The sequence below is a fragment of the Ceratotherium simum genome, chromosome 1 (assembly GCF_057802395.1).
Source record: "Ceratotherium simum simum isolate JZ-2026a chromosome 1, ASM5780239v1, whole genome shotgun sequence".
Taxonomy (NCBI): domain Eukaryota; kingdom Metazoa; phylum Chordata; class Mammalia; order Perissodactyla; family Rhinocerotidae; genus Ceratotherium; species Ceratotherium simum.
This window is the reverse complement of record NC_141900.1, coordinates 95,290,709-95,315,300: the sequence shown is the minus strand read 5'-3', so window position 1 is coordinate 95,315,300 and position 24,592 is coordinate 95,290,709. Positions and strand designations below refer to the sequence as shown.

The 24,592-nt window shown below is 43.1% G+C and overlaps 1 protein-coding gene across 11 annotated transcripts in view; it reads left to right on the top strand.

Annotated features, from left to right (window-relative positions):
* Positions 1-1,034: 1,034 nt before the first annotated feature.
* SLC37A3 (solute carrier family 37 member 3) overlaps positions 1,035-24,592 on the top strand; it is a 41,818-nt gene continuing 18,260 nt past the window's right edge. The window contains exons 1-8 of one of the 11 annotated variants that reach the window (XM_087431705.1): positions 1,035-1,120; positions 7,681-7,823; positions 8,532-8,606; positions 9,330-9,491; positions 10,693-10,801; positions 17,442-17,534; positions 20,523-20,606; positions 22,406-22,551. In XM_087431705.1, coding sequence (XP_087287831.1) covers positions 9,403-9,491; positions 10,693-10,801; positions 17,442-17,534; positions 20,523-20,606; positions 22,406-22,551 — 521 coding nt within the window. In that variant the 5' untranslated portion in view covers positions 1,035-1,120; positions 7,681-7,823; positions 8,532-8,606; positions 9,330-9,402. Of the gene's footprint in view, positions 1,131-1,185; positions 1,205-5,638; positions 5,661-7,680; positions 7,824-8,531; positions 8,607-9,329; positions 9,492-10,692; positions 10,802-17,441; positions 17,535-20,522; positions 20,607-22,405; positions 22,552-24,592 lie in introns of those variants that run through there. The other 10 variants (XM_087431701.1, XM_087431695.1, XM_087431708.1 and 7 more) reach the window with 10 other exon arrangements.

Below are 24,592 nucleotides of genomic sequence, written 5' to 3'. Positions count from 1 at the left end.
GCCACCCAGCTGGCCCCAAGGGAGCCATCTGTCGAAATACAAACATCCAGGGAGATATTGCCCTTAACTCCCAGTTCCTGTGGGAGGGGAAGAGCCTAACTTCCATGGACGCCTTGTTCCAATCTCCAAGACTATCTCCTATCCTGAAGATATGAGAGGTTTGTTTCTCCTCTGGCTAAGCCAACACAGGTGGTCTCCCCAATCACTGTGATAAAATTAGGACAAACTATGTGTGACAAAAGGTCCTGACAAGTCCTCTCATTGGAGAACTAGTGATTGTTTATCTTGAGAACATGCATGTGATGGGTTGTATCTGCTTGGCTATACGAGGCGGGGATCCCTTTCTGTCTTTGCAGTCTCTTAGCATGTTGCCTGTGATATGTGTCACGTTCTGGTTTAAAGCTTACTCGATGATAAAACTGTTTTCTAATCTACTACCTTTGTGGAGAGGTTTTCTGGGTTAAGAGAAGTTGTTATTTTATTTTTTAAATTATATTTTCCCAACAGTTGAAAGAGAGCCCAGGAGGGCAGAAGGCCTTTGTTCAGAGTTGTGTGTTGTAAGGCCTATAATTTTTGCTTGAGACTGCCAGGATCTTAACATTCACTTATCTGTTTGGGTGTGTGTGTGTGGCGTGGTGGGTAGAACAGTGAATGATACTGGCAGACTCGTGGCCCTGTCCTTACGGGCAACTGTATTTAATTAAAATCTAAAGCTTATGCCCTCATGGGCAGGTCCATAGAACACTTAGCACGTCACTTTCTATCAAAACAAAGAGCGGAATAAAGCTTTTCTGAAAATAGATGATCTATACGTCATTTCTCCCCCGATTATATCTCTCTCTCCCTCACTGCCTTTTTCCTAACGTTCGTGGCCTGGGTCCCCGCCCTCGCCCAGCAGCCGGGTCCACAGAGGCGGTCGCCCTCCCCCTCCCTCCCATTCTCACCGCTCGCAGGTGAAGCCGCTCGGTCGGACTACAATTCCCAGCATGCGGCGGGGACGGGGGCGGATCACGTGAGCGCCCGGAAACCCCGGCCGCGGCTCCGCGAGTGAGGTGGCGGCGGGGGCGTCGGGCGGCAGAGCAGAACTAGTGGAGCGGCGGATTGGAGCGCGGCGATCCCTGTGGGTGTGGGTGCGCGAGCCGCGGCGCGTGGGGCCCGGAGCCCGGCTTGGGGTGGAGTGTGGGGGCTCCGCACGCGAGGGCAGGTCCGAGGGGCTTCCAGGGGACGGGAGGGCGATGCAGAGAGGCAGATGGTGGCGGCCGGTGGGTGTGGCACCGCGGGCCCGGCCGGCCGTTCGCTCGCTCCCTCCACCCCGGGCCTGGCTCCTCGGCCCCCCCAGGGCTGCGGGGCCTGGCGGAGCCGGCGAGAACCGCAGCAGGAGGAGAGCGGGAGAATCCGGGAGGATCCTCTGGGAGAGCCGGCGGCCAGACCCGCGCCAGCGCGGCGGCGGGGGCTCCTGTGCAAGAAAAGGGCTTGTAGTTGAGAGTTAGAGAAGGGGTACTTTTCAGGTAGGGCGGGGAAGCTTTTGGAAAGAATGTACTGAGGCCAAAAAGGGAGAAGGGTCTTAGCGAAATAACTGGATTGTGCTTTTTGGTAACTATCCATGGTCTCAGTCAAGGAATTTGGTCAGATTACTTATTCGTCATTCCCTCGGTATTCTTATTTGCAGAATGTGGTCTGTTTATTCTCACTTTTGACAGGGGATAATGAGAATGTGTCCACAGGGTTTTTGGTGTTTCTTGAAATACAAGATTGTAGATGATCTCATGGTAATTTTTACTGAAATGTTCCTAGGGAGAAAAATGTGTTTCTGGGGTGAGCAAAATCTGACTCTTACTTGCCACCTTCTTTCTTCAATGTCTTGGTGCTGAATTATTTCTTTATCATTTGTTGGATGTTTACTGTGTGCCAGGCTCTATACTAGGAACTCTCTATAAATGATCTCAGTTAATCCTTAATGAGGAAATTGAGGCTCAAAGAGGTTAAGTGGAGAGTCTTGGATTCCAGCTGGAACTTTAACGCCTTTTTGTGGGCCACTCGTGGCTTCAGGTGACATCATTCTTCTGTTAATCTTTGATTTCCAGTCTCTGCATTAGAAAATGACCCAGAAATAATACTTTTATAAGATTCAAGTCAGTGCAATGTCTTGTTGCTCACCAGCTGTTAGGATCAAGTGTATTATTCATTGTTTAAGGTTCTCGTTTGTCCCTTTCGTCAGTGATAAATGTCATAGCAATGACCATTAACTTGAGTAGATGTCCTTTGTCTAGGAGAGGGAAAGATTTTTATCTTGAAAACTAGTTTTTGGAATGTGTTCAAAATAGGTAGGAAGAAAGTGCTTTTGGGAACTCTGGAATAAGATGAGAGAATTTTACAGATAAGTGGTAGGTATTTTACATCTGTGGTAATGAAACAATTTAAGAAGAGAGGAAAATTACAGGAAGGCTTGAGTTTTGTATAAAAGGATTTATGTGATACAGGCAAATAGCTTCAAATGAGATAATGTGGGATAAAAAAGATCCTTGTATAAGTGTCGAGCATTGGGGGGCTAAATTACAGCATACACGATACTGTCAAAATAGGTGAACTCAACTATCCATTTAATTTTTTTCCACCTACCTCTTTATACTTTGAGTACACATAATCTTTTTACTTTGTAAACATAAAAACTGAAGTCTAGGGAGTTAAGTAATTGCCCATGTAATGCCCTTCTCACTTCTGTAAGAGAACTGCTGTTACTAATAAGGTGTGTTTTTTTCCATCCTGGATTTATACCTCTAAGTTTAAAGTGAGATTTTTTTTTTTTTTGTGAGGAAGATCAGCCCTGAGGTAACATCCATGCCAATCCTCCTCTTTTTGCTGAGGAAGACTGGCCCTGAGCTAACATCTATTGCCAATCCTCCTCCTTTTTTTCTCCAAAGCCCCAGTAGATAGGTGTATGTCATAGTTGCACATCCTTCTAGTTGCTGTGTGTGGGACGCGGCCTCAGCATGGCCGGAGGAGCAGTGCGTCGGTGCGCGCCCGGGATCTGAACCCGGGCTGCCAGTAGCAGAGCGCGCGCACTTAACCACTAAGCCACGGGGCCGGCCCCTAAAGTGAGATATTTCTAATATCTTAAAACATAAATCTGGGGCCGGCCCAAAGATATTACTTTCTAAAATCTGTTCCTCTGTAAGATGTGAGAACTAAAGGCAATAATGCATGGCAAGTACCTGGCACTTTGAAAGCATTCAGTGCTGGCCATTAGTCAAAGAATTCATTCATTCATTCAGAAAATCTTTATTGATCATTGTACATGCCCTGCTGGGTGCTGGGGTATAGCTGTGGACTTAAGACATAAGGCCACTGCTTTTATGGAGCTTACAGATGAACACTAAGCGTGTAAACAGTGAAACCAGATAATTAGAGTGGGAGAAATGCTATGAAGGGAGGAAATAGATGCAGATGAGAGAGGTAGTCACTGAGGGTGACATTTTAGGTAGGGCGATCAGGGCAGGCCACTCGAGGAGATGACATTTGAGGATGAGCCAAGAAAAAGAAAGAGCAAGCTCTTTGCAAAGAACCAGGAGAAAAGCATTTTAGGCAGCGGAACAGCAATGGCAAAGGCTCAAAGCGAGAAAGGGCGTGGTGAGTTCAAGGATAAGAAGGGGACTAGGTGCGGGGAAGGTTGTGGTGAGTGTGGAGGGTTGTGCTGGTGGCGGTGGGGAGCAAGGTGGGCAAAGAGTAGAAAGGAAACGTGCCAGCTCTTCTTGGTGTATACTGGCGAAGGATTGGGAACCACCCAGATGTCCAGTCAGAGACTGGAATGCGGCAGCTCTGAAGGTGTGGATAGTGGAGGGACCTCCGACCTCTGATAAGTGAGGGGAAAAAAGGTGCAGAATAGTGTGTGGGACGCTCCCATTTGTGTATGTGTGAGTGCGGGGGCTATGCCTGGAATGTATGCACAGGTGTAGATTCTGCAAGAAGGCAAAAAAAACTGGGAGGAGCACAGGGTGACAAGAACAGGGAGGGAGATGTCACTGTGTACCCTTTGGTGTCTTTTGAATTTTCTACCTTATGCGTATATTACCTATTGAAAATTAATAAAATAATTAAAAACAGATAAACCCAATCTCTCCAGTCATTGCTCAGGCAGTCCCCTCTTGCATCCTTAGCCTCCTTCTGCCAACCCCAGCGTCAGCTCGCCTGCTCCCTACCTCTTAGCCTTCCTTTTGTACTACAGAGGGCTGGGCTATATGGGTTTTGGAGGCCATGGCAAAACTGTTGTGTTTTTATCTGAGTCTTGGGAGGCCATCAAAGCATTTTAAGCAGAGGAATGACAGCTGATTTATGTGTTTTTGTTTGTTTGTTTGTTTGTTTGTTTTGGTGAGGAAGATTAGCCCTGAGCTAAACTCTGTTGCCAATCCTCCCCTTTTTGCTGAGGAAGATTGGCCCTGAGCTAACATTTATGCCAGTCTTCCTCTATTTTGTATGTGGGACGCCTGCCACAGCATGGCTTGATAAACGGTGTGTAGTCCGAGCTTGGGATCTGAAGCCGCGTACCCTGGGCCACTGAAATGGAGTGTGCAAACCCAACCAGTATGCCACTGGGCTGGCCCCAGATTTATGTTTTAAGATATATTTCTGGCTGATGTGTGCAGAATGATGGGGGGTGGAGAGGTAGGTGTAGAAACAGTGAAACCCTGCAGGAGGCTGTTGCTGTAGGCTTGGTGGGAGATGTGGGTGGTTTATCTTGGTGGTGGCGGATGGAGAGAAGAGGATGGATGGGGGATGTATTTTGCAGGTGAAAAGGACTGGACTTAGTAAAAGGTTGGATGTGGAAGCTGAGAGAAAAGGAGAAATGAAGGATAAGTCCTAGTTACCTTGGGCAACTTGGAGGAATGGTGGTAGCGTTTGCTGAGGTGGAGAATGCTCGGGGAGGAATAGGTTTGGAGGGAGGAAATGAGGAACTCTGTTTTAGGTACACAGGGGGATATCAAGCGGTCAGTTGGCTGTACTGTTGGGAACCCTGGGGGGTCTGAGTTAGAGCTATACATCTGGGAGTCATCGGCAGAAAACCATGGTACTGGATGAAGGAGGAGAGAGAGATGTTGGAAGTTTAAAGAGAGAAGTGTGAAATAGTTGTCTTAGAGGTTGAGAAAGCAAAATTATTAGGGAAGTATAGACTTACTGGGCAGTGTTGCATGGCCTTTGGGGTTTGTGGTTTTGAATCTAAAAAGCAAAACCAGCCTGCTTGTGTGATTTTTCTCTAGCAAAACACAACTGCTTGGTCATAGGGAAGGAGGGCAGAGGCAAGTAAGAAAAAAGGCCCATAAGGGAGAGAGTTCGGATTCTAAGTTGGTAAAGAAGGAAGTGAGGACAAGAGGATGGTAATGGATAACGGAAGACAATGGTGAGGTGCCCGAAGTGGGAGCCTTGCTGAGGTAAAATGACTGTTGGAGTGAGGAGTATGAAAGGAAGCAGTTTTCTGGAAGGAAAGAAAGTAGGATGTTTGAAATCCAGTTTGGGAGGTGATGCAACTACTAGTGATGACAAGGACTGTGTTTTGACCTTGTGGTTTGTATTGTGGGGTGGAGGCAAAGATTGGTGGAGAAGAGGACGGGACGGATGGATTACCCACTTGGATGTTGAAGCAAGACAGACAGTGGTGGGGAGGCCAGGTGAGGCAGGAGCTGTCTGCAGTGGGAGGGGAGGGGTGGGAGTCAGGAGATGACACTCACGAGGGGCAGCGGGCAGGAGAGCCGAGGGCCTTCATGGCAGAGAAGCTGGGGTCTTGCACAGAGGAAAAGTGGTTGTGAGAAGCAAGATTGCTGCTCCTTGAGAGACCGCAGAGGAAGCGGGGTTATCTGGGGGCAGGCGGGAGGCCACTATGGCAGGAAAGGCAAGGGACTCTCAGGAGAGCGTAATGATAGAGAGGATTTATTAACCGTGTATCTAGGTTTCCAGAGAGCTGGGTAGGAAGGGTTGGGGCGGGGTGAAGACTAGGTCAGATGAGGTGTTCGGGGCACAATGGGCATGGGGTTCTAGATGCTTTAGATGTGCTGTCTCCTTTTCTACCGATCTTTCCCCTTTCCACCTTGAGGTATATTTTCCACAAATTTTCCTAATACAAGACAACTTTAAATCTTCCTATATTGGGGTTGGAATGGACTCTAAATATAGAAAGTGGAAATTTTGGAATGTTTTGTATTCTAAGATATTGTTTTATAAGGAGGAGATTGCCTGCTATCTGGACAGGTTACATGCGAAGCCATCTTTCATTCAGCATCCATCGCGTAATATGGACTATTCCATTCTGGAAAGTACCTTGTATGGGTGATATTCCAGGACCCAAAAAAGCTTCATTACAAATCAGATGAATTAGTGATTATGAACTTGCTTTGAAAACTAGAATGTGGTTCTGGATCCTTTTTGATGGCAAGGATCTTATTTTTAATAAGGTTTTTTTTTTTTTAAGATAATTCTTGTTCTCACATGATAGTTGTACATTCAGTATCCATTGATTGAGAAAATGCTAAATGACAAGCTATTATACATTCAGAAACACTTAAATGAATTTTGGTTTTATTAATTATAATGGCCTTTACATACACTTGAAAAATGTTAGACATTAGTTCAGTCTATATTTAGAGCAGGAAAGAAACTGGTCTTCAGAAAGTAGGATGAGCTTGATGGATTCAGACTTGGCAAAAGCTCTCTGGGCTTCCCCAGAGCCCCAGAGCTCGCAGATGAATAGAAATCACTTCTGTGATCTATGGGATCTAAGTGCAAGGTATTATTATTAATTATTATAATTACATAGGACCAGATGTTGTAATAGTATTCATTTTAAACGGCATTCTGCCAACAGCCAGTGAATGTTTAAAACTATTTTCCCAATGTACTTATTAAGCATTTTCTCCCCTATCACTATAGCTTAGGAAAAGGTGGTTTATTTAGAAACTAAATCCAGATGGTCTCAAACAGCTTGGTAGTTATTTAAAGCTGTTAATGTAACTGTGCAACCCTGAAATACACAACGATTTTTGCCGAAGCAGTGTAATTCCAGTTGAAGCAGTGTAATTCCAATCAAAGCAATGTAATTCCAATCTCTTGGAGTGTACATTTTTGGAATTATTATCTTATCTGATAGACTATAGAATTTCAGAACCCGTACCCTTTCCTAAGTACTCAGTACAGTGTTTTGAGTTCTGAATCTGTTCAGTTCAAAGAGCTATGATTTATAAAGAATGCTTGAAGCTATGGGTTGTTCCACTTGGGTTTCATGTTTAATTTGGCAGATGGAGGTAAATTTAGTAGTAACACTAATAGCTTTCAGTTTTGTAGCCTCCTGGAATTATAGACAGTTTATTTGCATTTTGTGAGTGGCATTTTATAGTCTTACTTGGCTTATAATTTTGTTAACATTTTTCAGGGAGAATGATTAAATGAAATGAGCTACATTCTACTGATGTGGAATTAATCCAAGGCAGATCAGTGACTGAAATAATTATCTTAGTACCTTCTATACATTGTTTATTTTAATCTCACAACTCTCTGAAGAGATAGGCCATTTTACAGATGACCATCTGTGATTCACAGAGATTAACTTGTCACTAAGGGCTCACAGCCAGTAAGTGAAACAGCTATTTAAGTTTATACTATAATTTTAACCACCTCAACTTTGTTTCTTTTATCCAGAAGTTCCAAGAACGGCCTTTTGGCTGGGTCTGTCAGCATTGAAGGTTTGGGTACATCTACCAAGCTGTGGCTAGTGAAAACGGTGGTATACCAGCAGTTACCAGGAATACAGCCTTGACAGCAAAGCCCTGTGATTTGCTAATGTTAGTATTGGGAGCTCTTGACTCCCCTACCTTGACTATTGCAGTATATTTATCATACAAGTCATTTTGTTAATTTAATTTTTTTTCCTAATATGCAGATAAATTATAGGACTTTTCCAATACTGTAGATGTTTTCCCTCCTGATTATAAAAGTAATATACGTGTTTATTGTAGAATTTTTAGGAATGTATATAGAACATTAAAATTACTCTTAATCTCACTACCCAGAGAGAACTAGTGTATTCTCTATTTATTTGTAAATGTCATATCTCTTCAGAGAGTTCATATCTTTATGTCATATCCCACTATTTTCACTTGACATTTTCTCATGTTATTAAAAAGTCTTAATTCATCAAGTGAAATAATTATATAATATTCACCATATGGAAATGTCATAATTTATTTAATCGTTCCCTTCATTGCATGTTTAGGTTGTTTCTGCAGACTTATGACTGGAGACATTAAGTTTAGAGGCTTACGTTACGCTTAATTATTCTCGGATATCAGAGCATGGAAGCAGTTGTCGGAGAGGACAAAGGAGAGATGAGAGGAAGTAGAGGAACAAGATGGCAAGGAGTGTCCCTGCCTCTTTCCCCTATTCCCTTATGACCAACACAAAGTTCATTTCTTTAATATAAAAAAAGCTCCTTTGAGACTTTGTGAAAACTACCTTTGTTTATAGACCTGAATGCATCTTTATTTTTTCAGGAATAGATCCCTGGAAACTGAATTTTTGTGTCAGATGCTCTTGATGAACGTGGCCAGATTGTCTTCCTGGAGTAGGTACTAATTTTCACTTCCATCAGCAGCATATGAGAGTTCAGGGGTCATTGGACCTTGAGCTGCATTGAGCACAATCTTTTTTAACTATGCAAACATTTTCTTGCCTTAATTAGCATTTCTCGTATTACTAGTGAGATTGGAACTTTTATTGGATAAGTTTAATAGCCATTTCATTACTTCTGAGTTGTCTATTCATTTCCTTTGCTCATTTTTCTGTCAAAGTTAGTAATTTTCTTATCAGTTTGTATGAGAGTTGTTTCTATTAGGATGTAATCTTTTGTCAAGGATTTTTTTTAAAGGACTGGCTTATAGTTATAAAACATAATTATCAATCTAGTTTTCTGGTGTCAGCTAGCCCATGTGATTTTTTTAAAGGCCGGATTATATGCTGACTGGTTATAAGTCTAAATAATTCAGTTTTTTGATGATCTGCCTATTTTGAGTAATGTTTTTTTTTTTTTTTTTTTTTTTTACTTTTTTTTTAAAGATTTTATTTATTCAGTTTTTTTCCCCCCAAAGCCCCAGCAGACAGTTGTATGTCATAGGTTCACATCCTTTTAGTTGCTGTACGTGGGACTCGGCCTCACGTTGGACGGAGAAGTGGTGCCTCGGGGCGCTCCCGGGATCCGAACCCAGGCCGCCAGCATCAGAGCGCGCGCACTTAACCGCTAAGCCACGGAGCCGGCCCTTGAGTAATGTTAATAATGTGTTTTGTCTTTCCAGAAAGAGGAAATGATGTAAACCATTCACTATCCAAACTTTAAGGTCAAAGGTGAGAAGGAAGGTCAGGAAGAACATGGGCTGGCCACATATTTTTCAGAGAAGAGCTCTGCTCTCCCGGTTCAGCCATCATCATGTTGTCGTGTTCCTGCTCACCTTCTTCAGGTAAGCGGGCTGCTAAAACTGTTCTCTTGTTGTTGTTTCTTTCCTTTGGTGGGAGATATTTATTGCATGGCAAGAGCTTAATGCAGTGGTTGGCATGGGCTTATCATGAAGTAGACTGTTCCTTCTGTTTTACTTTTTGATAGCTCTATGCAGGAGTTCTCAACGGTCATTTTGCCCACATTTGGCAATGTGTAGAGACATCTTTTGGTTGTCATGGTAGGGGAAGGGGTAGGGACCAGGGATGCTGCTAACCATCCTACAATGCACAGGACAACCGCCCACAGTGCAGAATTTTGGGAGCCCAAAATGTCAGTAGTGCTGTGGTTGAGAAACCCTGATCTAATATAAAGCCTTTCATTTGTTAAAATGAGGAGCCTGAGGCAAGGGATGTGCATATTCAGGGAAGGCCCTGGGCCTCCTTGAGCAGTAAAGATGGTATGAGACAATGGTGAGGGACTCTGGTACCTCCTGTGAGATCCCTGAGTGCCAGCAGCCCACCAGGCAGCATGACTGAATAAACGTTCATGTTTATGATTCTGTGGCCATAGTGGCTCTCTTTAGTGGTCTGTAGATGACATAAACCAAACCATTTGATGTTAGGGGCATGTTGTTCGTAACCTTGTGACTCAGCTATTTTGATTATTTCTTCTGAGTAGATTTTGCTTATTATTAATCTTTATTAAAGGCACCACAAATGAGGATGACTTTTTTTTTAAAGCAGAAACTAGGAAAATGGTTCTCTAGTTATGTAAGAGTTGATAGGTAATTTTGGATGCTTGGTTTAGGGGATATCCATTAGTGGGGGGTGGGGAGCCCTCAGTATTAGGAAAAGACAGGACCCAGGGAAAAACCTACTGAATGGCTAGTGCAATGAGTGGCCAATGGTTGCTAAAGACTTAAAATTCTTTACAGAACTGCACCCATGATTTAAGTCGGTTGGGATCAGTGACATCTCCATCTTTTAGGTGCAAGGACAAGTTATGCGAGAACATGGGGACTCATATTGAAGAAGACTAACTTTTTCTTTTGCTTTGCAGAGGCTGTTTCAATTGATAGTTCTTATAAAGCAGTGCTTTTTCCTTCTTTTTTTTTTAAAGAGAAGAATTCTAAAATTGAATAAAACAAACGGGGGTGTATATGAGTTTATTGAATGTCATTTTCTTTGCTGTTCCTTCAGCTGTATTTCTTCTCTTTTTTGTAGTTATTCGTTGCTCCATGCGTCAAGAAAAACTTTTAGCAATGTCAAGGTCAGCATCTCTAAGCAGTGGACCCCAAGTGCTTTTAACAAATCAGTTGAGCTGCCTGTAGAGGTGAGCAGAGCAAAGTGCTGGGATGGACTTAAGAAGGGAACCATGCCCACCCCTAAATTCTTCTTCAGTTCTTCTATTTTGTTTCCTTCATGTGCTTAGGACTCTGAAATGGCTTACTGTTTCCCATGGCATAAAATCCAACTGTTCCGCCTGATTTCTTAGCTTGCCCTGGTTAGGCCTGCTTTACCATTCAGCCGGCCTATGTCTCACTGTTTTAAAATCATGCCCTTCTGGCCAGGCTATATTTTTTGTTGAGTTTCACAAGTAGTGTGCTCATTTCTGCCTTTGACATTTTGCTCATAATCTTCTATATGCTCTTGCACCTTCTTACCAGCCATCTAAATTTTGCTTTTCCCTTTGTGTCAAGATAAAATGCCACTTTTTATATCAAGTTTTTTTCCAGCTTCTGCTGATTTTCTTTCAGAACTGTGCACTCTGTGTTACGTAGTTTAATATCTCAATATTTACATACTTTCTAATGGTTGGCATTTGTTTGTATCTTGCTTAGGAGTCCTGAAGTCAGGGAGTCTCTGTCCCAGTTCCTTGTGGTCATTATGGACCAAGTAAATTCTCTGGTGACTGTTTGGAGTGGAGATGCTGTTCTTTACAGTACCCCATGTCAATACACAAATCCACTCCATTCAATCTTTACACATTATTTGAGTTCTACATATGTGGAGTTATAGGTATATATTAATATTCTTAGCATGTTTTATTTCTTAAAAATTATTTCCCGTTTGCACCAATTCAAAGTTGACAGAGATTTGAAGGTTATGTAAGTATCCCCCCAAAATGTAAATAAGTTACTCAGTCAGTTGTTTATTGAGGGTCTGTCTTGCATAAACACTGTTCTAGGCACTGAGGATACAAAACAACAGAGCCTGTCCTCATGGGGCTTACATTCTAGTGGAGATGCGCCTGAACAGTTTTTCTCGAATTTATCAGGAACTTCTAAAAGGAAAGATGTTAAGCATAGAGGGCTAAATTTCAGACGGGGTCTTGACTACTACTGTGTCTAAATGATCCTTAACTGACTTGTCACAAACCTTCCAGATGGGGTGGCCTTAGAGAGGTCGTGCGCCCTAACCTCCCGGCTGGAATGAAATCTTTCTTTGTCGTTACTGAAGGATGACCACCCAGCTTCTGCTCTAACACGTCTAGGGAGAAGAAACTCCCTGTGTTCTGAGGTGGACAATTACGTTTTTACTCGCCTCTCATTATTGGGAAGCTCTTCCTTATATTGAGGTAAAAGTGTTCTGTAGTTTAATTTTGATCTTGGGTTTCATCCTGAGCCATGAATACTAAGTTGATTCCTGCTGCATGAGAGCTGGTTGAATCTTTGAAGAAAACCTGTCTCCTTAAGTTTCTCTCGTTTAGGCCAAACATCCCTGGCTCCTTCAACCACAGTTTAGTGACACCGGGCACTAAATGTGGTATTTCAGATACAGACTGACCAATAGACAGAACAATAGGGTTTGATGTAGGCACTAAATTTCTGGTTTTACTGCCTAAGGCTGCCTTTGTTTTATAGGTAACTGAGTTGGGGCTCCCCAAGACTACCCCCAGGTTTGATGATTCACTAAGAGGGCTCAGCATATAGTCATACTCACAGCTGTGGTTTATTACAGTGAAAGGCTACAAAGCAAAATCACCAAAGGGAAAAGCACATGGGGTGAATTCTGGAGGAAGCCATGTGAAGCTTCCAGGAGCTCTCTCCCAGTGGATCTACCCAGGACGTGCTTAATTCCTCCAGCAACACGTTGTGACAACACGTCTGAAATGTTGTCTACCAGGGAAGCCCATTAGAGACTCAGTGCCCAGGGTTTTTACTGGGGTCTGTTCACGTAGGCACCCTCTGCCTGGCATGTACCAAAATTCCAGATGCCGGGAGGAAAGCAGGTGTTCAGCATAAACCCCATTGTTGGGCTGGCCCCATGGCTTAGCGATTAAGTGCGTGCTCCACTACTGGCAGCCTGGGTTCGGATCCCGGGTGCGCACCGACGCACCGCTTCTCCGGCCATGCTGAGGCCGTGTCCCACATACAGCAACTAGAAGGATGTGCAACTATGACATACAACTATCTGCTGGGGCTTTGGGGAAAAAAAAGGAGGAGGATTGGCAATAGATGTTAGCTCAGGGCCGGTCTTCCTCAGCAAAAAGAGGAGGATTAGCATGGATGTTAGCTCAGGGCTGAGCTTCCTCAAAAAAAAAAAAAACCCTATTGTTGGTATGAACAGTGTAGGCACAGTGAGCCACTCTTAGCAGGGAATGATGGGAACCCTCCCGAAATCCACGTTCCCAGGTGCAGCCAGGGGCCAAGCTTGCGAGCAGGCCTTTTTAAAGGGGCGCAGTCTCAGCCTGCTATGTTAATTCTCTCCTGCCAGTAACCATGTCACATTTATTAGCTCTTGTTGGAGTCGCATTAACTTTTCTGCTTATTTATTTATTTACTCTCATTGCTGCCAAAATAGTTTTCACCATTCTGGTTTTTCAGAACTACGGATTAAGTAGTTTGGATGGATTGGTTATGTAGAAGGCAAATTCAGACTTAACCTGGAGATCTTTGTCTTTCCAGAGCTGCCCTCAGGAGAGCAGTGCTGACTTTCCATTTCTTTCTTGAGACTTGCAAGTCTCGGTGTTTTCTTTCCTGAAGCCGCTGCCGGGAGTGAGTGTCTAGGGTGATATGTGCCTTTCACTCCTCCTGTGTGTTTGGGTCTGTTCCTGTCTTAACTTGAGCTTCCCTTTGAGACTTTGTTTCTTGTCCAGAGGTTGGAAAGGTTCTTAGAACCAGAAGTTTATGTAAAATTAGTCTGAAAAATATTTTGCTAATATATTGTTAAACATTTCTTAAGTGTCCTAAATAGTATCCTCAAAAAATACTCATTATAGCTTTCATTTTTATACATAGCTATCTTAGGTGCTTTAGAAAAATAATTAAGCGGACACAGTCTCTTTACCTTGAGAATTTATAATAGATCCCACTGACGTGGACAAATATTGAAAATAGTAAATGAACATAACATAAAATCTGTTTATAGATAAGAAAGAGGTAATGGTTAAATCTAATATTTGAGAACAAGTTAACTGAAAATTATAAACAAAAATTTTCTGTTAAATTAAAAGCCTTACCTCTCCAGACAGTACAGTCCTTCCGTGAGAATAGTGTGCGAGTCTGAGGTTCTCTCCAGGAGAAGGAAGCAGGATTCCAGGTGTCTTCAGCATTCCATCTCGGCCTCGTCCACACTGCTCTTCCTCAGTAGATTCTCACCTACCCCGATACCACTCACCTTTGGCCGAGAACACCCCCCTGCACATAAGTCAGCTTTACTCATCCTCTGCTCAGCACTTCAGGAAGCCCTCCATGTCAGTAGTTCCCCCACTCCCACATATAGCCCTTCCTCTGTGACGAACATTCTCAGTTAGGAAACCCACACTCTGACCTTGTATGTGCACAGAAGTTCATGCTTCCAGGAAGTGCCCCACCATGTAGCTATTGTGGTAGCTTAGTACAGCCCCTCCCCCCACGGCACAAGGAAACCCTGCAGACTACAGGCTGGTACCTTCACGTGACAACCGGACATGCACGCAGGCCCGCTTGAGTCAGTGTCGAGTGGGGGATTTCAGCATGTTAAAGTCATTTTGTCGGTGACTTTCATTAAATGTTGGGTGGTTCACTCTGTGTGCTTGGACCATTTCTCGCCTCCTGGTATAGTCGCCTTGATCTGAGCTATGTTACTAAACTTTGTTCACTAGGCTTTTTTCTATTATCCTATTTTCTGAATCTTTTTGTTAGTCCTACTTTGTTTTCTCAGTTTTTGGTTTTGTTTGTTTTCCCCCTGTGAAGTCGGAAACCAAAAGTATATTTCAGCTGAAATCTGGCAGTGAAGCAGAAAAAAGCTGTTTAAAATCTGTCACTTCTTGTGAAAGCCAGACCTACAGGGAATTTTGGTGACTTCCTGAGCGAGTTAAGAAAATCCCCTGCAGCCGGCCCAGTGGCGGAGTGGTTAAGTTCGCAGGCTCTGCTTTGGCGGCCCAGGTTTTGCCAGTTCGGATCCCGGGCGTGGACCTACACACTGCTCATCAAGCCATGCTGAGGCAGCCTCCCACATAGAGCAACTAGAAAGATGTACAACTATGACATACAACTATCTAATGGGGCTTTGCGGGTGGGGGGGGGGGAGATTGGCAACAGATGTTAGCTCAGGGCCAATCTTCCTCAAAAAAAAAAAATAAAAGAAAAGAAAAACCCCTGCAACTTGGAGCAGCTGCTTGAGGCGCCTGTCCCTAGCCCGCATTGGTGTGTGCACAGCAGGGCTTAATTCTGGGTCCTCATGAGCCCCGGCGGCATCAGGGTCAAAGACTGAGGTCTGAGGGAAAATGTGGCAAAATAATTCTAATTGGAGAAGTTTTGAGCCCCAGTTGCCATGCTGAAATACTGATTGATCTCAGCTGTGTGAGCTGCTGTCCTGTCTCTCATGACAACAGTATGTGAGGTGTTGAAGGAACAAGACTGATGCCATAAGCCACACAGAAATGAGTCCCAGGGCCGGCCCTGTGGCTTGGTGGTTAAGTGCGCGCGCTGCGATGCTGGCGGCCCGGGTTCGGATCCCGGGTGCGCATTGAGGCACCACTTCTCTGTCCATCCTGGGGCCGAGTCCCACATACAGCAGCTAGAAGGGTGTGCAGCTGTGACATACAACTATCTACTGGGGCTTTGGGGGCAAAAAATAAAATAAATAAAATTTAAAAAAAAAAAAAAAGAAATGAGTCCCAATACTTTAGAACCACACTTGATGTATTCTCTCATAATTTGGAGCTTTTACTTTGTGTTAAAGATTTTTTTATTACTGATTGTGATTTTTCTCTTTAATATTCTAAAGTTAAGATTTCTTTTCTGTAATAACCCATCTCAGATATCATTTAGTCCAGCGGTTCTCTAACTTTTTGATGTGAGGACCCCAAAGAGCTTTTGGTGATGAAGGTTTATCTTTATTGATACTTACTGTTTTAGAAATTGAAACTGGGAAGTTGAAAAAATACATTGGTTTTTTAGTATTTTGAAATGAATTAAATAAACTCATAGCATGTTAACATAAATAACATTTTTTGAAAAATGATTTTTTCAAAACAAAAATCAGTTAGGAGAGTGCCATTGATTTACACTTTTGCAAATCTCTTCATGTCTGGCTTAATAGAAGACAGTGGATTTTCATATCTGCTTCTGAATTCAGTCTCTTGCAACATGATCCTTTGAAGTGTATGAAGAGAATTTGATCTTTCACAGATCCATAGTCGAAAAGGGAGAAGTATTTTAATAGCTTTTCAGTTTATTGTGGATATTTTTCTTTGATACTACACCATAATTTGACAAGTGGCAATCTCCAAAAGGTTGGTTGCAATGTGGAATCTGCACCTGTATCAGTTAACTTTGTACACCCTTACATTAAGATCCGTTTGTCTGGGGCCGGCCCGGCGGTGTAGCGGTTGGGTCCGTGCGCTCCGCTTCAGCAGCCCAGGGTTCGCCAGTTCGGATCTTGGGCACGGACCTGCACACTGCTCGTCAGGCCATGCTGGGGCAGCGTCCCACATAGAAGAGCTAGAAGGACCTACAACTAGCATATGCGACTATATACTGGGGCTTTGGGGAGAAAAAAAGAGGAAGATTGGCAACAGATGTTAGCTCAGGGCCAATCTTCTAAAAAAAAAAAAAAAAAAAGGTCCGTTTGTCTTTCTTGTACTTCGAATGGATCCTGAAGTGACAGGTTCATTTCATTCTCTTTTGAGGAAATATCTGCCAAATACCCAAATCTGAATAACTATAGCTTGTCTGTCAATCATTCTTTCAAGTAAAAATGACGTTCTAGCAATTCACACAACTGCACAAGTAGTTTTTCTCAAGACACCCGTTTCTTTGGTATGCAGAGTGCTTCATGCATCCTTTCCACTGCCTCACGCAGAGTATTAGAAATAAGTGTACTCGGGCCAGATTTAATGAAATTAATAATTTTTACTGCTTGACAAATCGTTATTGAGCGTCTGGCATGTGTCAATGACATTCTTAAGTGAAATTGGCTCTTTTTTTTTCACTGTGAGTGTGGTGGTAAAGAATACGGTGATTAATTAATAGTACAGTTTGAAGGCCGGCCCCGTGGCTTAGCGGTTAAGTGCGCGCGCCCCGCTTCTGGCGGCCCGGGTTCGGATCCCGGGTGCGCACCGACGCACCGCTTCTCTGGCCATGCTGAGGCCGCGTGCCACATACAGCAACTAGAAGGATGTGCAACTGTGACATACAACTATCTACTGGGGCTTTAGGGGAAAAATAAATAAATAAAATTATAAAAAAAAAAAAATAGTACAGTTTGGTGTAACTGCCTTACTTCATGCTAAGGCACCAGGGTTTTACCCCTCACAGCTTTTGCACCATCAATGGAAAATTAAAGAGGAAAAGCAAGTAACATTTTAGTATTGTGCAGATAGTTTTGCATGTGTGTTTTCTTCTCTAGAAAGGGCTGGTTTGCTCTTTTCAGCCTCACCTGGTCTCTGTGAGGGTGGGCGGAGGTCGTACATGAAGGTGCTCTGAGAAATAGAAAGCGCTAGCAGATACCGTCGGGACTGACTTGTTCCTGTTGTATTGCTGTAGATCTGGAGCAGCAACCGTTTGTTTCCCAGTCCAGAGGAAGCCACTCTTTTCCTTGGAACACTGGACACTATTTTCCTCTTCTCCTATGCTGTGGTAAGTTTTAGAATTTTGGGGTTTTCAGTTGAAGAAAGATGTAAAAGGAAATGATTCCAAACGTTTTGAAGTTTATGTTTGTAAGGGATTTTGAATTTTCCGACTGAGGAGACTTTGGTATTGCTAAGTGTGTATTTTGTGTCCTTCGCATCCATCCATCCTTTCATTCATTCATTCATTCATCCATTAGACACACATTTTTCTTGAGCACCCAGCATATGCCAGGGACTTTTCTAGTCAGTGGGAATTCATCAGTGAGCAACACAGAAAGAATCTCTACCTTTATAAAGCTTAAGTTCTTGGGCTGGGAGCTAAGGGAGACAAGTGGTAACACAATGCTGTAAATAAGTAAATTGTAGAGTGTGTTTGAAGGTGGTAAGTGCTGTGGAGGAAATAAAACAGGGAAAGGGGAATCAATAACCCTGGGTGGGGGTTGTAATTTAAGTAGGGTGGCTGGGGAAGACCTTGTTTAGGAGGGGATATTTGAACAAAGACCTGTGGTGGGTAAGTCAGGTTGGTGTGACTGGAACAGAGTGGCAGGAAGTGAGGCCAGAGAGGTGGTAGGGCTCAGATCTCTACGGCTTTGGTGCGTTTGTCCGGGCTTTGGTGCGTTTGTCCGGGCTTTGGCTTAACCCTGAGTGAGATGGGAGCCCTGGAAGGTTTCGCACAAAGGAGTGCCAGGATCTGCCTTCTGTCTGGGCAGGCGCGCTTGCTGCTCCAGGAGATGAGACTGAAGGGCAGAGGCAGAAACAGGGAGATGAGTTAGGCTATTCCAATTTCAAGGTGAAGGATGATGGTGGCTTGGATCCAGGGTAGAAGTGATAGAGGTGGAGAGAAGTAGATTTTAGCTGTTTTGAAGGTAGTGCCAATAATATTGTTTTCCTATCGAATGTGGAATATAAGAGAAAGAGAGGTATCCAGGACGGCTCTAGGGTGGACGTGTCATGGCAGAATGGAAGACTATGGGAAGGGTAGGCTTTGGGGGAAATCACTTTGGGACATGTTACATTTGAGATACCTATTATTTCCCAAATGATGAAGAGTAGACCCTGGGTTATGTGAGTCTGAAGTTAAAGATAGAGGTTCAGGCTGGAGGTACAAATTTCAGGGTCCTTAGCATATAGATGATTTTCAAAATCATGAGACTGGATGAAATCATCAAGAGAGTAGGTGACGACAGAGAAGAAGTGTGAAGACTGAGCCATGGGACTTCCAGTATTTAGAGGTAATGAAGATGAAGAATGGGCAAGGGAGGCTGAGATGGAGCAGTAAAGGAGGAGAGCCGTGAGAGGGTGGTGTCCTGGGAGCCATACTGGCGTGGCCGGGGCTAATTCTCTGTCTAAGGTTGTCTTCTGGGATTGGGCAGCTAGAATCTCTGTCTGGCTGTAGCGAACGTCTGTGGTGGCTGCTGAATCAGAGCTGTGGGGCCAGCAGTGGCGACAGTTGGACCCGTGCACCGTGGGAGCAGGCTGATCTTTTCTCCCAGCATCTTATTTCCTCTCTTTAAAGTGTGTCCAGTTATAAAAAAGCCTTTAATTATGAATGTCCAGGTGATGTGAAATACTGGGTGAAAGTCTCAAAATAATCTCTAAATGTTTATCTGGGTAGTTATTAGAATATCTTTTCTTCAAAGAGGAAACTTATAGAAACAATTGGAGCAGACCGTAGATGATTTAGCCTAGCTCCTCAGCCTGGACAGTTTCTGTACACAATCCCTATATACAGTCAGTCAGCTTCGGCTGGAACACTCCCAGCGATGCTTCTCTTTGAGCCTTTTATGGAGAATTTTAAGAAGCAGTGTAGTCTAGTGGAAAGACCAGCTCTACTACCGTCAACTAGCTGTGTTCCACTTGGTTTCAAAATGGAATTTAACCTTTTTTGATATTTAGTTTCCTCATCTATAGAGTTGAGATGATAATACCTATCTATAGAATTAAATAGGTTTAGGACATAAAAGATAAATGCTGTGAAAAATGATCATCATTCTTCTTTATATTGAGCTTCATTTCCTTCTGTAACTTGCAGGCATTGTGCAGGCATTTGGAGCAACGCAGAATAGATTGATTCCCTAATCGAAACATAATTAAGAGATTTTCTCCACTCCCTTTATTATGTATAGCATGAGACCATGTGAGTGGCAGCTGTAGAACATAGAATCTAATGTTTACAGGTGTCTGTATTGAGGTAGTAAAGCTTGACGATAATGGGAGACTAATGTTTAGTATGACATGTATCATCTGAATTTTCTCTAATATAGATATAGTCAATTTATTAGAAACACTTGTGTCTGAATTTAGTTTTTTTTAGTTTAAGACATTTATTCATTTTACATATTTATGGAAGAAACCTAGAGTGTGTTGTCCTTAGCTCTTTAGTCTGCCTTGCTGCCATGACCTCAGTATTTGAATTCCTGCCACTCAGTGGGAGGGGAGCAGAAGGCAGGGCATTTGTGCCTGTCTTCAACTAATTATTGTCTCTGCCTCCCTCCTCTCCCTGCCTCGTGATGTCGTGAAACCCCAGGGTCAGATTAAACAGGCAGTGTGTGTGCCCCAGAAGCTTCTGTTCTGTAGGCCATGTAGCACCTCTTAATGCGGAATGCAGATGATTGAGAGGAATCCCTTTGGGAAAAGCAGATAACTGATGTTTAGGAGTTAATCTGTTCTAGAAAATGAAATATATTTGTGTGCTTGTTTTATTAGAATTATTCTTGTTTTCTTTTTTCAATCTCCTTCTGGGCAGTTAGGGGATCAAGTGGAACTGAAGTTTATACTGAATCACCAGTCTTGGTGCATGAGATGTTTACAGTATAGTGGGCAGAAGCCCATTGTCATTTCATGAAACTTTTGTGAAACTGACATAGACAGCTGGTCTAGGCATGAGATTTAAGTAATCCCAGTGTTTTGTTTGTCCATTTGTTTTGCAGTGCCTCTTATTTTTTTCAGGCTGTGTTGTTGTTCAGAATTGTAAAATAAAGTGCTTTATTTTTAGGGCCTTTTCATCAGTGGTATCGTTGGGGATCGGCTTAATTTGCGATGGGTTCTGTCTTTTGGCATGTGCTCTTCTGCGTTAGTGGTAAGTTGGAAAGTTATTTTTATTATTATTATTTTCGTCAGGTATTTTAGAATCCAAGTAACCTCCTACTTCTGTATGTAGAATAGAATAGTAAAATTAAACTTCAGTTTTCTAATCCCTCGTGTGCCTTTTCATTTAGGAGAGTGTTTTTAAAGTAGGGTTCGGATCAGGCGCCTTCTTGACCCCCAGTCACCAGCAAAGTCTAAGCACGAATAGCGTGGCATTCAGTGCTCTCTGGGACCTGTCCTAGCCCGTCTACAATCGTGTTCATCATGGTGCTTCCTCACTGTGCTCTGGCCAAACTAAACTATTTTCCACAGCCCTCACATTCCCTGCTCCTTTCTCCCTCACTACTTTTGTTCCTGCTCTTCTCCTGCCTTGGATGGCCCTCTTTGCAGCTCTCCGTAGTTTGACTCAACTCTTCTCAACTCAGCTCAAATCTTCTTCAAGTCATTGGCCAAATGACCATTCATTCATATGCCTTCCTTGACTGACCCCACTCCTGGAGTAATCCTTCCCTCTTCTGAGCTCCCGTGCCTGTATTTCTTTGAAGGCACTTATATTGTCTGTTCCGTGGCCTACTTCTTTCTGCATCCATCTTGCTTTCCCGAGGAGTCTGTCATATCGTGGTTAAGATCACAGACTTCCCAAGCCCTGGGCTGCCTGGGTTTCATGCCCTCTTCTGCGATTTCCCAGCTATGCTTTCTCTGTGCTTCAGCGTCCTCATCTGAGCACCTCCTCCCGGGGTTGTGCTGAGGGCTCTATGCGTTATGATGTGTAGGGCGTTTGGAACAACGCCTGGCTAATTAAGTGCTGCAGAGGGCAAGACCCATATTCGAGTCATCTCTTTTTTGCTTACCAGCTTCTAGTGAGGAATTTTTGTTGATGGAATGAAAACATGGGTTTTAGTTAGACTCTATTTTATTATTGTTTCTCAGGGTCTGCCATTTGAGAGATTGAAGCACTTTATTTATTCGTAAGCTGCTCACCCACACATATAAACATATTATTTTAAAACCTGTATACGTACTTGTTTTGTTTTTTTACATTTTTTGAAAAATTGACGTATGTATGTAAACTCACCCTTTTTGGTGTATAGTTTTGACAAACGAGTGTAGTTGTGTAACTACCACCCCTCGCTCCTCCCCCGGCCTCTGGTGAGCACTGGCCATTTTCCGTTCCTTATAGTTTTGCTTATTCCAGAATGTCATATAAGTGAAATCATACAGGATTATACGTACCATTTTTTAACCCATGCAAAATATTCCCAAAATAAAGTGTCCACTCAAGCAAGATGCCTAGAAAAAAAAGCAGTCGCTTGATGAATGCTACCAAAAGACTGAGCAGACCACAGGTTACACTGCTCCCCTGAGAGCTGCACTAATAATAATAGCTGGCGCTTCCCATTCCCCATGGTGTGCCTGGCCCTGTCCTGCCTGAATTTCCATATGGGAACTCAGTCCCCACAAACACGGGCCATAGGAAGAGGAAATGGAAATAGATGTAAAATGAGGAGTTAACTTTTTAGAGCTGAAGATGCAGGTTGGAGGGGTGATCGTTCATAAGTTTCGTGTTGTCTGACATCCCTGCCTCTCTGGTTGGTAGCGGTTTGGTGATTGTCTCAGTGCTGCTCCAAGCAGGAGCTTCTGAAGAGTTGGCCACACACGTCTTAGCGCCTAGACATTTGAACGTGTCCTCCGTGTAGTCTCTTCACGCAGACGCGTAAGCGTGGTCGGCAGTCAGGTGTACTAAACATGTCCGTGTGGATGTTACATGTCCCTTTGTTCTTCTTCTCTAAGGTGTTTGTCTTTGGCACCGTCACGGAATGGCTGCGTTTCTACAACAAGGGGCTGTACTGCTGTCTGTGGATTGTGAATGGCCTGCTGCAGTCTACCGGTTGGCCCTGTGTGGTTGCTGTTATGGGCAACTGGTTTGGGAAAGCTGGGTATGTCACTTCCTTCCTCTTTAATTTCTCTAAGTAGTTTTCGGATTATTCAGATTTGTCATAGTTAATTAACTCAGTCCCTTCAACACTACCCACATCTTCCGTCTAGTTTAGAAAGTTAGAATAGTTCAGGGAGAGAAGGTTCCACGTCAAAGTGTACTGGAAATGGTGCGGACCTTAGAGATGACCTTACAGATGACCTAGCCCCTTCAGACACTTTCGTCACCCTCTCCTGGCCATGTCAGGTTTCGAGTGTGGCTAAGACAATATGTCTCAATTTTTTTTTTAATCTTCCCTTTCTAGAACGTAAATATCTCACATGCCATCCCATCATTATCTTCCTGTGGGTTTTGCCTTCCCAGACTCAATGATCTAGTTTAAGCTTCTTACATTAAGGATAAGGACACTGAGGCCAAAAGTTATCGATGGGACTTGCCTAAGGTCACATAACAAAGGCTCTAATAAGATGCAGATGAAGAATGCCAAACTTTGGGGCTTAGTTAGATTGGACATTTTCCCCCTAAACCTTCAAGTGGTTATTAGATTGTATTTGAGTTTATGTGTGGAGTGGGCCAAGGCGTGAGGATGGGCACCTGCTGAAGTGTCTTCTAGGCCGCCTGGAAGAAGAGTCATAGTTAATTTACAGAGTGGAAAATAAGTTGAGATGCCCAAAGACGGGGCTTGGTTGTTTATCGTTGTTTGTGATACTCTGATGTCAGGAATATTATTAATTTGTATTCCTGTCATTTTTCCTAGATAAATATTTATGTGTTGTGAGATACTCATTTATGACACCGATGGCTCTATCTTTTCAGTTTACTCTTTTATGTAGGGACCAGTATATATGCATCAGTCATTATCCACCCACTGTGGTAATGAGCGCATGCTGTGTCCCACTGCTCCCAGTTTTCCAGCTTCCCCAGTTTCCTAATGGGGGTAATGATGCTTGCTGGCTGATGATCTGTAACGTTGTGAAAGTTCAGCTATCAAGTGTCTTGTGGCTGGAATAAGCACCACTTAGTGAGAATGCTCTGATTATATTTCAGTGTGCTAGTGAGTTCTCTTTCACTCTAACTCTAGCATCACTGGTTTAACAGAGTTGATTTTAAGAGACACTTGTTCCCCTATGAGGCTTTTTGGAGTAGGTGATGCTGTCTGCTCGTGTGCTGTTTATTTTTATTAAGATTTTTAAGGTAATTTTTTTCCATGTATGATTTTTGAAGATTATATACAAAGGCTACTTGTTTATTGTAGACAAACCAGATAATATAAATGAACAAAGAGAAATAAAGGCAAAACCACCTGGAATGCTATCACTCAAAGATAATAACTTGGACATACATCGTTTTGAGATAATTCTTATCTGAACTTTTATAAATTGAATGACACTGAGTATTTGATAGCAGTGACTGGGCAGGCTGACCACTTGGTTATTTTTGTGGATCAGTCACACAAAAAAAATTCAAGAAAGCCATTCCAGTTTCTTTCTGAAAGTAAGGCAGTTTGTTCTTAAACGAGTAACACTAGTAAGTGACACTGATGAATCACTGCTTGAGACACGGTGACTTTTCCTGTGAAACAAGAATAAATCACAAAGTACCAATAAAACTATGACAACTTAAAATCACAGTTATTCTCAGCCAGTTTCTTCTAAAATCATGTCTTTGGTCAGCCAGTGTTAATCAGAGCCTGACCTTCCAACTCTTCCCTCCAGGACTCTCTTGATAGGTTTAGATATTTTAGAGGATTGGGACATTTTAGCACAGGGGAGGAGCACAGAGATTAACTATTTCAAATCATTTGTTTTCCAGGTGAAAAAAGTTGGGGCCCAGGGGAATTAAGTGATCTATTGAGGGCATTGCCCTAAAAGGTGGTACCTTCGATGAGTCGTGTGCCTTCTCCTGGTTGTCAGGGTCATAGATTTTTACAACAGATTTAGGCTGGGGAATACTGGTGCATGTGCTGGTGCAGCACTGACCCTGTCGTGTACATCACTGCACTCAGTCCTCTGCGGAGCGTAGCCTTTTCCGATTGAGAACCC